At 49.3% G+C, this 14,605-nt stretch overlaps 1 protein-coding gene across 1 annotated transcript in view; it reads left to right on the forward strand.

Moving 5' to 3' along the window:
- The first annotated feature begins 294 nt into the window (after positions 1-294).
- The window catches only part of Prkce (protein kinase C epsilon), a 503,843-nt gene continuing 489,532 nt past the window's right edge, over positions 295-14,605 (forward strand). Inside the window, exon 1 of the mRNA XM_012513910.2 lies at positions 295-1,075. Coding sequence (XP_012369364.1) covers positions 728-1,075 — 348 coding nt within the window. The 5' untranslated portion in view covers positions 295-727. The remainder of the gene's footprint in view (positions 1,076-14,605) is intronic.

Consider the following 14,605-nt stretch of genomic DNA (forward strand, 5'->3'; position numbering starts at 1 on the left):
CGCCCCGAGCCCGCGCGGATGTGAGGTTCCGGGCTCCTGGCGCCTCGGGATCGCCGGCTGCGGCGCAACGCTGCTGCGCCCTGGGGGCGGCGGCGGCCCGGCTGGCCGCGCGGCTGCGATTGGGGACCGCTGGGCTCCGCGGAGGACCATTTCCTCTCGACATGCATCCCTCCGGGTAGACTGTACATCCCTCCGCCCGCCTCCCGCCCCGCGCGGCTAGAGGCAGGCGCTGGGTGGGCGAAGAGGATCCGGGTAGAGATCTGCGCCCCCGGCGCTCGTCCCCGCCCCGTCCCGCCGCCCCCTCCCCCGCCCGGAGTCGAAATTTCCCGGGATTATGTTTCGGAAAGGTAGGTGAGCGCCGGGCGCCGCGCCCGCTCTGCGCACTGGGACCGAGAGCCCGCGAGGCGGCGAGGCAGCCCCGGGCCAGCGGCGGGGCCGACGCTCGTCCCCTCCCCAGGAGGTGCCCGGCGCAGCAGGGAGAGAGCTCTCCAAACGCGGACGTCTCCCGGCTCTCCCCCTCCCTGCTTTCCGTTAGGAATCCGGCGAGGAAATACATGAATTCGCTGAGGATCGCCGGCGCCGGGGCGCAGCGCCATAAGGTGTAGGGAGCGCCGGGGTGGGGAGAGTGGGCACCCAGGCGTCCCCGTGGCTCGAGCGCCCGCCGTCGGCTCTGCATTCCTGCCCGTGGGGCAGACGGAGTGACCCGGCCCCGCTCCCCGCCCCGACCATGGTAGTGTTCAATGGCCTTCTTAAGATCAAAATCTGTGAGGCCGTGAGCTTGAAGCCCACAGCCTGGTCGCTGCGCCATGCGGTGGGACCCCGGCCGCAGACTTTCCTTCTCGACCCCTACATCGCGCTCAACGTGGACGACTCGCGCATCGGCCAAACGGCCACCAAGCAGAAGACCAACAGCCCAGCCTGGCACGACGAGTTTGTCACCGATGTGTGCAACGGGCGCAAGATCGAGCTGGCTGTCTTTCACGATGCCCCCATCGGCTACGATGACTTCGTGGCCAACTGTACCATCCAGTTCGAGGAGCTGCTGCAGAACGGGAGCCGCCACTTCGAGGACTGGGTGAGTCTGGCCTCTCCGTGGGGCACCTGGGAAAGACTCATATGCTGCCTTGGCGTTGGACATGGGTCATCGAGACAGGGGTTTGCTGTGCGTGCGTGTGTGTGTGTGTGTGTGTGTGTGTGTGTGTGTGAGTGAGGGTGCTTGGAGAGGAACATTTCTCTTGGCAGGTGGGGGAGAGATAGGCATTGGAGGGAGGAAGCTTCGGCCTCTGTCCTCTGCTCTCTTGACTGTGGGTGCTGCAGGGGCTCGCAAGCTGGCAGAGATGCGGGCTGGTGCTGAATGCTGGCGGGGCCCTGGCGCCTTCCGCAGTTGCGTGGTAGTCTAGCTGCTAGTCAGTTTGTGTGCGTGGGTCCCTCTGTCCTTGGAGAGGCACGTGGAGCTCTGACTGAAGGTGTCTTGCGCCTCTTGGCTTTGTCCTGCGTAGCTGAGTGAGGAATAGCTTTATTTTTCTCCTGGGCAGGAAGCTTGCTTGTTTCAGTTCATCTGCAACTTAGCCCATCCTCTGACAGGGAGAGAAAATGTGTTCTTCCTCTGTATGTCCCCTCCAAAGTCTTGGAAATATCAGTCTAGCTCGTTTTGCCCAATTCATTGCTCATCCATGCAGAACTGTTGTATTTTTATAGTTCTCCTTACTGGGTACAGGGAAGGGAGTCAGTGCTTTGAATCTTAAAGTTATGTTGTTTTCCTGTTTTGATTGTCAAGATAATGGGGGATGAAATACTGTTTCTGAGATTGAGTTAATCAGTAATTGATTACATTGTCAAATATCAGAGACTTGGATATAGGCCTTGTCAACATACTGTTAAACAAGTACGGTACATTCATTCAACCTTGACACTTGCACAAGCAGAGAGAAGCAGGCTTTTTAAAAATCTCTTCTTGAAAGGAAGATGTTAAATCAGGAAATGAATTTCTGTGTTTTCAGGTTTGTTATGTGTTCCACCCAGAGTATGCTGCTGTGGATGAATATGTTTGAGATTATTCCATCTTTCTCCAGAAGGAGAAATACCTGCATCTCACGAAAAGATGTAGAGGAATCACTTTCTACGTAAACCTGGATAATGTCGTGAATACCCTGTGGATCTGAGGTTGCCTATGCATCCCCTTGGTGTATACCTTAGGTATTTTTTTTTGAAGGACATGGAGTTTTAGGGAAAATAAGAAAAAAAAAAAAAAAAAAAAGATGCCCATGGCTGTGATGTAGCCTAGCAGAAACCATGGCTCCGGGGCTGAGGGGAGGCTCCCAGTGAACCACACCAGTATAACCCTAGGAGATTTGTGGTTTCCACTTTGGAAAGCAGGCAAGCCTCTGTGACACCCCAGGGCACTCAGTGGCATCCCTCTGCGCATCCCTGGTGTTCCCATCCTCCCCAGTTCCCACTTCTTCCCCATTTCTTCTCAGCATAAGGCCTTTGGTTCTTTGACTTCTGTTAACAGTGAATGTCCTAGCCTAGAGGGAGCTGGAATAACCAATTTCATAACCAGACATCAACACTAAAAACCGAACTCTTGCCTGTGGTAGCAAAGAGATGGGGACTTCTGAATGGTGTAAAGATACGGTGGGCAGTGGCAGAGAGCTGGGGAGAGGGACACAGCAGTGCTGTGTTGAACCACAGGTGTCAGTGGGAGGGAGTGTGTCTGAGTGGTTCTGGTGACACTCAGAATCCTCCCCAGACTCTGTGTATCAGGGTACCACTCGCTCCATTTAGTGCTTGCATGGGAGTATGGAAACGAGGATGCCTTTCTTGGTTATCGTTCTCCAAGGTTCTCAGATTCGTGCTGGATTGGGGCACAGACCAGATCATCTGCTGTACAGGCCAGCGTCGTAACAAGGGCACTGAGTCTCGGAGAAAATAAGTGGATACCCAGGATGGTGTGGCCTGGAAGGCTGGGTTAGAGGTTGGGGTCTCACCTCGGGGCGCCTGTTGCTTGTTCAGAGCCCAGCTGGGCTCCCACGCTGTTTGCTTTCCCTGCAGATTCATGTGCTGTGTGTCCCTGACATTTTTGTGTGTGTGGTAACTTAAAGTGCTCTCCAAGTCATTTTCTGTTTCGCCTTATAGCAAGGGTGAATTAGGTGTGACAGGCACTGGACAGATTCAAAAACTAGACTCAAAGGAAAGCCCGAAGTCTCAGGCTGACCCGAGTCCTAGAGCTTGTTCTGATGGCTCATTTCAGGGTGTTTGCTCCAGAGGACGCTGCTGTCACTCGCCTACCTCCTGCTGAACTTGGGCGTGCATTGGCAAAGGTGGGTGGAAACGGACACAGTTGCAAGTGGGTTGACTCAGGCCACCTTTCCAGCCCTGTTGTCCAGGGTGCACCCACACAGCTACACCTGGGGGGAGTTTCCTGGGCCAGGCCTCTGAGAGACGTACCCCTTTCTCTGCCTGAAGGCCGTGAAGTAGCAGCTGAGCATCGCATTCAGCCGCCCTCCCAGTTAATGTGTGTTCATCAAGGACCTGTTCTATACTCAGACATGACTCGGGAATCTTAGCAGTGCTGCTAATCTAGAGGTGACTAGGCCACAGGTGACTGCTACAGTGCTTCCATTTCACTAGGGAAAGGATGCCAAGTACATGCAGGTGGACACCTCGGTGGCAATGAAGGTCAAAATGAGTGGTTCCCTAAGTAGGTTAAAAGAGGTAAGAAAAAAGACTGTGGGCTAGGAGAATCAGGAGGCTCCTGGAAGGAGGCATGAACTGGGAATAAAAAGGTGGGAAACAGTTAAAGAAGTGTCTACCCGAGCGGACAGCGTGGTTTGTGGGCATCTCTGGAGGAGTAAGGGCAGGGAGTGGCTATGATCAGGATCGGAGAATTGCTGAGCAGGGCTGAGACTGCGGTACCTGCTGGGGAGGCCTGGACAGGATGGGTTGCTAGACGTAGGGCCATTATCAGAGTATTGCCTGCGCTATTATTTGATATTTTAAAAAATTGATTCTCTTATTTTCTACTTAGTCTTTTCTTAAGCGCTTCTATTCATCATAGAATCGTGGGTTTTGTTGATGTAGTTAATCATTTTTCTTTGTTCATGTTAAAATAAACATGGTTCGAAAATAAAAAGGAAATCAATTCATCCCAGGTGCCTCTTAACGGCATTGGTGATATGGGGCCACACTTGGAAACACTGGGTAGAGCAGGAGCAAGTCTGGAAAACTGATTTAAAGCCAGGCCAAGGCAGTTATTCTTAGATAATGAGAAAGTATTTCAGGTGTGGTGACAGAGGGGGGTGCTTTAGAGAAATCTTCCTATAAGGAGAAGGAAGGATTTTGCTTCTGCTTGGAGCAGAATTCATTATGGCTCTGGCGTGTTTTCCTAAGAGTTGGAAATGATGGTATTCGGATTTCAGTGTGCAAAAGGCTCAGTGCAAGAATCAATAGGGGAGGATGATACAAGTGTGGATCCTCAGCCAGGAGTGGTGGCCTGTGTCACTAGTCTCAGTGCTGTGGGAGGCCGAGGCAGGAGGATCACAGCTTCAAGCCCGGCCTAGCTTGGACAGTTCAGCAATTCATCAAGACTCTGTCTCAAGACTTTTTTTAAAAGGCTGGAGATGTAGCTCAGTGTGAAGGTCCAAGGTTCTGTCTGTTACCAGGAAAAAAAAAAAAAAAAAGTACAGATGCTTTGGCCCCGCCTTCGGATCACACATTTCTGTGTATGTAAGTATCACAATGGGACGGTGTTACAAATGGAGGTCCTCTGTAACACCGGCCCTACCTTGTAATGTCCATTCTGTGCTTTGGGATAAATTCTGGGAATCTGCATTTTTAGTGGGGTATCCTTGGAACTTGGACCAGATCAGATCAGGCTTCCTTTAAGAAACCTCTGACAGAGGCGGGCTTCGGACAGTTAATGGCTCACGCTTCCATAATAGAAACGTCTTGAAATTCCATGGTGGCACTTCATTTTTTAACTTTTTTTGTGCAACTGAGGAGTAACACTGAGGAGTAGCCCTTCATACAGAGCTATGTCCTTAGCCCCTTCTTAGAGTTTGACACAGGGTCTTGCAAAGTCATGACATTGCCCAGGCTGGCTTCAGATTTATAATCCTGCTGCCTCAGTTTCCCAGAGTGTTGCACTTATAGGTGTGGGCCACTCCTGTACTGTGTTGGGTTCTATGTCTTAGAAGCTGAAAGAATGCCGGAAGCGGTGGCATTTGCTTGGGGAGCAGGGAGGTGGCTTCAAGCCAACTGGCCTCTTCACACACTGGATTCTCCTGTGTGCGACTGTCCATCCCAAAGACATCTTTGGAGTGCGTCACTCCCTGAATCCCTATGTCTGTGGAAGAGGCCTTGGTTTGTTTTTTATTACTGGGGAGTGAATGTGGGGCCTTCATGCTGAGCTACATTTCCAACACTTTTAAGTTTTTACCTATTTATTTATCTATTTTTGAGACAGGCTGTCACTAAGACCCTAAGTTCTCCAGGCTGGGTACAAACTTGGAATCCTGGCACCCCCAGAGTGCCGGCCTCCCCGGCATGTGCCACTACATCCTGCGAAGAGGTGTTTGTCATACAGCAGTAAGGACCCAAAGTTATCCCTAGAGAACTGGTTCCCCAGAACAGTGAACGCATAGCAGTGGGATCAGAATGTCACCTCTACCACGTATCACTGTGGGATCCATAGTGAGCTACTTAGCCTTTCTGAGTGCGGGGCTACCTACCTGTAACTGCTGGGTGTGGGGACTGGGTGAGTGCACTGAGCCAAGGTTGGCTTTAAGTAACTGCTCAGGGAACATTGGCAGTTGTCATTATTATACCCCTAAACCTAGCATGGAGCGGGCAGAAAGGGGGCTCTTCACCCAGCTGATTATTCGTTACAAAGAAGTCAGATTTTCATCCACCTCGGAATAGCTCTCTTGAGTGTGGCAGCTTTATTGGCAGGGGACAGAATGCTAGACATGCTTCTGGTTCATGGTGGCCAAGTAGCCTGTCAGAAAGGCTTCCCTGAGTTCCCTGTGTTAGTGCCTGCTGACTCTGTTGGTGACGGAGGCCTCTGCTTAATCGAGATGAGCTGCCTTGTGCTTGGCCCCCCAGAATCACTTGGGGGAGATGCGTACGCCATGGTTGCTGGTAGTTCTGATTCTGAAGGACCTGGGGGAACCTGGGCTCATGGGCTGTGGTGGAGCAGGCCTCATGCACAGGCCCACGGGCCCTTGAACATGTCTAATGCCATTTAAACAGTGCAATTGGGAGGCTCTGCACAGGGAGCGTGGAGAGGTTGGGGATGGGCCATCTTCAGCTCCTCTGTGGGCTCCTTCCTCCTAGTTCATCTCCCAACAGCTGAGATTCTGTGGGTTGTTATCTTTCTCTTCTCGTAGAATGCTTCCATCTAGTTCCGTTTTCCCCTCCCCCGTGCCATTACCAGCTATCTTAACGGTTAGGCTTTGGCCCAGTGCTATCATAAGGGTTCCTGGTGTGATGACCCTCGAGGTAAGGGCCTGACATAGACACAGGCCTCATGGGTGGTTAAACCTTGTCTACCTGTTGTCTTTCTCCTCTCGTTATCTATGACACTAAGCTAAGTTAGTGAATATTTGAGGCCCTAGGTTTTGTGGCTCCTTAGTGGACCCTTGTTCCTGGGACCAGTGCCTTCCATTTAGTGGTTGTGGGTCTGAGGCCCTTTAAGTCTGGTGTTTTTTTTGTTTTTTTTTTTTTTAATCTGCAAAATTGGGTTGCTGTGACAATAAAGTATGAAATCTATTCAGATAGAGCTCTTAGGTCATTCTGTGTAAAGGCTTGGTCATAATGCACTTGAGCAATTTTATTGCTATTGGAAGGGTAGAATAGGTTCCAAGGTTTAGAATCTTAAACTGCATATGTGATGCAGTGAAAGATATCTTTCTCCTCGATTTGTGAATGTCTTTGTATGAAAAGTCTTGCGCGGTCCTGTCAGTCAGCATTTCCATTGCTGGTAAGAGAATGCCTGACAAGTGCAACTAGAGGGAGAGAAGGTTTTGGCTCACGGTCCCAGAGGTTGTAGTTCATGGTCAGCTGCTCCAAGGTGGAGATGGTGACGGCAGAGCAGTGAAGCTCATGCCACAGAAGGCGGGAGCCGAGGGGGAGGGCCGTGGGGGGTCCGTTCCTCTGTGACACACTCCCTTCTGCCAGGCCCTGCCTGGTAACAGCACTCACTGGTCAGCTCTGCAGTGAATTAATCCACTAGTGATTTTATTTTATTTTATTTTTTTGTGGCACTGGGGATTAAACTCAGGACCTTGGGCTTGCCAGGCAGGCGCTTATGTCCTTGAGCTACCTCCCCAGCCCACCACTAGTGACTTTAGCACTGCACCATCCAGTCACCTTCCAGAGGCCTCACCATCGAAAACATGAGCCTTTTGGGGGACATTTTGGGGTTTTTTTTTGTATTTAGTATTGAACCTAAAGGCTTTGCAAAGAAACACCTTGCCCATTTCTAATTAGAAAGATTTTTTTTTTTTTTTTTTTTAAATTGAGATATGCCCTGCATGCTGGCGCATACCTGTAATGTCAGCATTCTGAAGGCTGAAGTCGGATTACTGCGAGTTTGAGTCCAGTCTGGACTAGAGTGAGTTCAAGGCCGGCCTGAACTACATAGCGAGACCTTGTCTCAAAAACACAAAAACACAAAATAACATTTCAAGACAGGGTCACACTAAATTGCTAACTTGTATAGTCTAGGCTTGAACTTGGGATCTTTTTGTCTCAGCCTCCAGGAGTGCTGGGATTCTGAGCATGTACTGCATACCTGGTGATCTTGCACTTGCTATATAACCTAACCTGGCCTCAACATGACAATTTTCTTATCCAAACCTCTGAAGTGCAGGGATTAAAGATGGGCGCCACCACACCTAGTGACAAACTGCCTTTCTGGTAATAATTGAATGATTCAAAATGAGATTGTTTGGAAGATCTTGGAGTTGTGGCCATTATGGATGAAAGTTAACTATTTATGAAGACATGTAAGTCATTGGAAATAGGAATGTGTAGGAAGTGGTGTTTTTGTTTTTACTGTACTAATTTCACCTAGTGTCATGGACTTAAATACATTGTCAATGCTATTGACTTTCAATTCTTAATTCTAGCCCCTAGCCACCACCGAACTCCAGAACTCACGCATGGGGCTCCCTTGTCATCACTGTTTAACTGTAAGGAGGCTCCTGTAATTCAGTGTCATTAGCATGTCCTTTAATTCACACTCCCCAGTCTAAACTTACCTCCTCAGAGCCTGGAATGGCACCTCCAGCCTTCCAGCGCCCCCAGCCCGTGGCCAGGCTTGGGGCTTTCCCCCATCTCCTTCCCGTCTTCCAGCAGCAGCTTCTGTGTCGGCCTCCGGGACAGATCCCAAATGCAGTCATATTTTCTATGCCGCTGTTGACACCAGTGCGGTCACTGTCAGTTCCTGCCTGGTTGTCGCAGCTGCCTCCTAACGCCTCCACCTTGCCTGCCTTTCTCAGAAAGTTCCTTGGGGGAGAAACTCCAAGTCCTTAGCACAACCTCCAGGGCCACCCTGGTTAGGTCTCCTGGGTCTACCTCCCTGACTATCACCTGCTGCTTTTTCTGGCTGGCCCCAGGATGCCTCGTCCCCATCCCTGCCCCTGCCATCGGCCCAGTCCTTAGGCTTTTCCAGCTCATCTTTCTGAAAACGTTGCTTCCCTTGATAGCTTCATGACTTCAGACTTTATTTAAACGTTACGTTTTCACTACGGCCTTTTCAGGCAATCCTGTTTCTGTCATCTCTTATCCTCCTGTGCATTTTGTATGCTCCTTTTTAACACTCTTCCATCTCTTATCACTGTCTTATACTACTTTTTTTTTTTTTTTTTTTGGTCTTTTTGAGAGGGTCACACCATGCAGCTCAGGCTGGCTTTGAGCTCACTCTGTGCCTCAGGCTGGTCTCAAACTTGCAATAATCCTCCTGCGTCTGCCTCCAAAGTGCTGGGATCACAGGTGTGCACCACCACGCCTGGCCCTACCCATAATTCTTATTCATCTTTATTGTCTGTCTTTAACACCAGAATGTAAATTCTATAAATGTAAAGGTTTTGTTCACTGCCATATTCTTGGCATTTAAAACAATGCTAAGCATATTTTTGAATGAATGAATGAATTTAATTAAACAAATGTGCATTCTCCCAGCATTCCTTCTGATCAGGCACGATGGGAGACACCGGGGGCTTGGAACAGTAATTTCGGGTATGGTACAGTTCCTGCCTTGCAGATGCCCGAGAGCAGGTCACGTGGGTAAGCAGAACAACGTGGGGAGCAGGCAAGTGAAATCCTTTAGCAAACCTTGATTGAAAGAATTGAGCAAGAAAGGGGAAAGAAATGAATATTGTACTTTATAAAAGTCTGTGAGATACAGATATCCTTAGAACGCACTGTTGTTTCCCCGAGACAGTCTGTATCAAGTGGAAGAATCTCTCTCAAGTCTGGAGTTTCTAAAAATAGAAACTGTCTACTCTCAGTGCCCGGGGGCTGTGCAAGGTGCAAGGGTGGGATGTACGCAACAGGGCAACTTGTCCTCTTTGCAGAGTTCTGTTTTCATCCAGGTGTTAAATACCAAGCCCTTTGTGTTGGCACTGACGAGAAATGCAGTGTTGAGGCCCAGCACCTGCACTCGCGGCTTGTGGCAGATGACCCAGGGTTCGTTTAGGTTAAGAGAACGCCAGAGCAGGCCTGTGGTATTTTACATAAATAAAAGCTACTCTTGGCAAAACATATTTCTCTCCAAGTTCCTCTGGGTGTATATGGGCTTGTTAAGTAATTACAGTCTATTATAATGCTAATCAGCGGGGCTGCACCTGTTTGAAATTTAGTTTTCTGGCAAAAACCACTTGAAGTGGCCAAAAGTCTGTGCTGAGGAAAGGGAGAAGCCAGGAAGTAGTGCTGTTACTGCAGCTCCCCAACATCTGAATTTTAAAATTGCAGCTCCTGAGGGTAGATGATTGGACTCCCTAATCTTGTGCCTGGGAGGAAGGGGAAAGTGAGCCATCCTCAGCCCCAGAGGCTCCACTTCCTGCTGTCCTCCCAGGCTGGCCACTCACCTTCAAGTCTGCTCCAGGGGGCTTCATGAAAACTCACCTTTCTGTGCCAGCCAGCAGAGTACTCTGAGCTCCTGAACCCAGGAGTCAGATAAGACTGAGAAGGTGGCCAAACTCAAGAAGAGGTTGTAAAAGTCACGGTGGACCCACGTATGACGAATCATTGGGGAAAAATAGGCGTTGCCTTTGCGTAGGTCCTTCTGGAGTGAACTTGGGTTTCCTCGGGGTAGCATCTCATCCCGGGCAGATGTGAGCCTCCCAGGAGCTGGAAGAGCCTCCGCCTCTGCTCCAGGCTCTGCAGTCAGACTCTGAGCTGCCCAGCGAGGCCCTGGAACCCGCTCCACACACGCTGGGGGAGTGAAAGGCTGCCTCTCCAGGTCTGGCTTGCACAAAGTCAGATTGGCAGCGTTCTGTCATCTAACTTAGATTGAACTCTTAAGAGTTTGTCATCTGGTATGGAGGGACAATGCTGGCCTCACCCAAGATTCTAAGCCGTGGATGGAGTGGTGGCTTCATTCATGGGCTGGCTGTCCTTTTGCCCAGTCAGCAAATACTTATCGAATACCTTCAATGCCAGCCATTGTGTCACGTAGGGGACCCTAGTTTTGCAGGAGACATGACATCAATCAAGAAGCAATGTAAATATGCTGGTGTCTAAAGTTAGAGCTAAGAAGAGCTCAACAGTTTTTTTTTTTTTTAAGTCTGGAGATGCTTAGACCTGGCTGGCTTGGCTAAGACTGTTTTCTTTTCCTAGGAAATTTGTCGAGTGGGGAGTTGGGTGGCTTCTATCAGTCTGTGGTGTTGAGTTCAGAATTCACATCTGTGAAAATAAGGAGTTAGCGTGGTCCAGATGCTCTCTGAGGCTCCTGCTAACAGTGATCTAGGTTAAGCTCCGCACCCTGCATTTGGGCCTTGACTGTGCTGAGTTTGACATTTGATGGTATTTTGTCTCCTGTTTTCTCTGAGACAGTATCATCGCTGGTTTTCTGCCTCCTCTTCCCCCTTCTGTGTTGTTATAATCAAGCCTACAAAGCTATTTTCCATAGTTTGCGTCTTTACCTTGTGTTCAAGGCCCACAAAAAGTAGGTTTATTTTTATATTTATTTATTTTGGTCTTTTTGAGACAGGGTTTCGCTTTGCCATTCAGGCTGGTCTTGAATTTACTTTCATAGCCCAGGCTGGCCTCAGATCTTCCTGCCTCAGCCTCCCTAGTGCTGGGATTACAGATGTGCACCAACACGCCTGGCCAGTTTATGTTTTAAAATGGAGTGCTCTTCCTGTGTCAGTGAGCAGTTGAAGAAAGAAGAGAAACATGCGTGCAACAAGCGCGGGAGCAGGCAGGCAGAGTGTCCAGGGTGCCAGGTCTCTGTTCCTGCCTTTTGCATTGATGGTTATCTCGGCTGTTTGAGGAATCCGAGGGAACCAGGCCTCCACCACCCAGCGTGGAGCATGTAACCGATCAGTGTTTGCCACGGCCTTTCTCAGCAGGGGCCGTGGATGTTCTCGGGTCTGTGATCAAAGTGGGTGAGAAGCGTTACGGAGTCAGAGCCCTGCTGGTACGCTGGACGCTTTGCCGAGGTCCCCAGTGAGGTGCGTTGTGCACCTCTGTGTTTCTGACACTTTTCATCAGAGACACTTGTTTGTGAAACATCAAGAGCTAATGCTTTGTGGACGTATTTTGAAAACTGTATAATTAAATGACAGAATAAATATTCTTTCCTTAAATGGGCCACTTGGGAAATCTAGATCAACACCCCCTTATGGAATTGTGAATTTGAAGAACTGTGGGAATTGAAAGGAGACAGGGATTCATTTTGGTCCGGCTACTTGGCAGGGGCTTTTTGAGAAGAGTTTGAGCCAGGCCTTGAAGAAACGCAGTCTAAGGAAGGAGCCCCTCTGAATTGGAAAAACAATATTAAAAACACTCTGTGTGTGTGTTGTTTGGAGATAGGGTCTCATTATGCAGTTCAGGCTGGTGTTCAACTGACTGTAGAGCCCAGGCTACCCTCAAACTCGTGGTGATCCTCCTGCCTCATTCTCCCCAAGCTGGGATTATAGGCATGTCCCAAGACACACACACACACACACACACACACACACACACACACACTATGGGTGCCTGTAATCCCAGCATTCTGTAAGCTGAGGCAGGAGGATCACTGCAAGTTTGAGGCTAGCCTGTGTAAGGAGGCACTACCTCAAAGAACCAAACAAGACCAGAACAAAACACCTCCCCCCAAATAATCACTTCATAAAACAACAACAAAAGAAGCAGAAAAAGAAGAAGAAGAAGAAGAAGAAGAAGAAGAAAAAGAAGAAGAAGAAGAAGAAAAAGAAGAAGAAGAAGAAGAAGAAGAAGAAGCAGCAGCTATACAGAGGAAGGGAAAAATGGACAGCATAGGTACCCATCCATTGACCTGTCCATCCATTTGATCAGCCCACCAGCTGTCCAGCCAGCCATTCAGCAAATAGTTATTGACTTTTTGTGTTTGAGAAACTTTTCTGAGAATAAAGTTGTGTATAAAATCACTCCTATTAAACTCTTACTTATTAAGAAATCTAGCCCTAGGGCTAACCTAATCTTCCAAGCTGCATTCCCATTCTTTTTCATTTTGAGACAGGGTCATCCTATGTAGTCCTGGGTGGCCTTGAACCCTGTAGTCCAGGCTGACCTCAGACTTGCTGCAGTCCTCTTGCCTCAGCCTCCTGCATGCTAGGAATACAGGTGTGCACCACCACACCCTTTTTTGGTGGGTGGACCTTACAGAGATGGAGAGTAACTTTGTGTGCACCCTTCAAGGAATGAAGGGTGGTTTGTCCAGGTTTATGGATCTAAAAAGAGTAATATTGGGCTAGGGAGATAGCTCAGTGGTCTAAGCACCTGCCTAGCAAGGGCAAGGACCTGGGTTTGATCCTGGCCACATGCTGTGCTGGCCACCAAAACCAGGTGTAGTGAAGCACACCTGTAATTCCAGTGCTGTAGAGACTGAAAACAGGAGGATCCCTGCAAGTCCAAGCTGCGTAGTGAGACCCTGTACCAAATGCATGAAAATACAGAAATAAATATTTAAAAATAGTACTCGCTTTGGATTCCATCAGTTATGGATTAGAGTTCTAGTTTTGCCGTCACACTATGGGGAACCTGATCTGTCTTTATGGGTCTCTTTATCTCTAAAATGGAAATAGCAGTTATCGCATGCAGTTATTATAATATTAGATAAAATGTGAAAGTGTCTAGCTTATGGAAAGTTCTCAAAAACTGGTAGAGTCGGGGGCAGTGACGCACACCTCCCAGAACTTTGGGATGCGGAGGCAGGAGGATCACAAGTTGCAAGCCAGCCTGAACAACTCAGTGACTTAGCAAGACCCTGTCTCGGAATAAAAACTGGAAAAGGATTGGGGATGTGGCTCAGTGCAAGGCCCTGTGCTTACGCCTGGTACCACAAAAACCAAGAAACAAAACCCACTAATTTGTATTAAATGTTTTTGGTACCAAAAATTGAACTCAGGACCTTGTACTTGTCAGGCAGGCATTTGTGCCACTGAGCTGTGTCCCTAGCCGCACTAATTTCTTATTAGCAGTTACCTGTGGTTAATATTTATTCCTGGATGCAGATGAACTTGTGCTTTGGTTTGAAGCTTTGGTAGTCGTAACTGACTAAGGAGTTGGCAGCAAAACTTTTCCAAAGTCTCCTCCCTGCTGTCTCAGAACTGAGCAAGCCCTAGGCATTCTGACTCCCCATGTACAGAAGTGGAATTGCACGGTGGCCCTTCATAGGCAGCCTGTGGCCGGGGAGGCCCGTGGCAGGGGGTTGCCTGCCCCTGGGCCCGCCTCACCCCGCGGCGGCTTACCTAGCGTGTCTGTCCCTCTGGAGAAGCAGACAGTATTACATTTTGAGCTGAATGTCACCTGGGTTAGGTTATGACCCTGCTGTGGTAACTGAGGTTCGAGGGTTTTTCACAGCCCGTTGCGCTGTGGTCCAGGGGTACATCCCATTTTGCGGGCTGAAGCTTCTGACTTCCTTTTTCTACTGTGTGTCTCACTTAAGCTCAGCCTGGAGCGCAGCGCGCAGCCATTGTTCTGTGGCCTGGCACGGAGGTGCACGGCGTGTGGCAGGGCTGCGGGGAGGAAGTGCTGGGAATTGAACTCAGGACCTCATGCTTGCCGGGCAGGCGCTGTGCCACTGGGCCAAATCCCCGGGCCCTAAGAGCTTACTTTTGAGCACAGTGTTGGAATCGCTAAGGGCACAGAGTGGGAGAATAGCCCGGCTTTTGAACAGATTGCTGCAGTCTGCTGAGGAGCCGTACAGTACTTGTTAATTGTCTGGTAAGCCTCTTGATTGCTAAGCTCAGGCTTCCTTTAATTTAATTTAATTAATTTATTGTGGTACCAGGGATTGAACTCAGGACCCTGTGCTTGGCAGGCAGGCACTTATTCTACTGAGCTGTCTCCCCAGTCCCCAGGTTTGCGTTTCAATAATTTACCTTTAAGTAACTAAAATAAGTGTAGCAAATAG

Source organism: Octodon degus, unplaced genomic scaffold (genome assembly GCF_000260255.1).
Source record: "Octodon degus isolate 3935 unplaced genomic scaffold, OctDeg1.0 scaffold00020, whole genome shotgun sequence".
NCBI classification, from domain to species: domain Eukaryota; kingdom Metazoa; phylum Chordata; class Mammalia; order Rodentia; family Octodontidae; genus Octodon; species Octodon degus.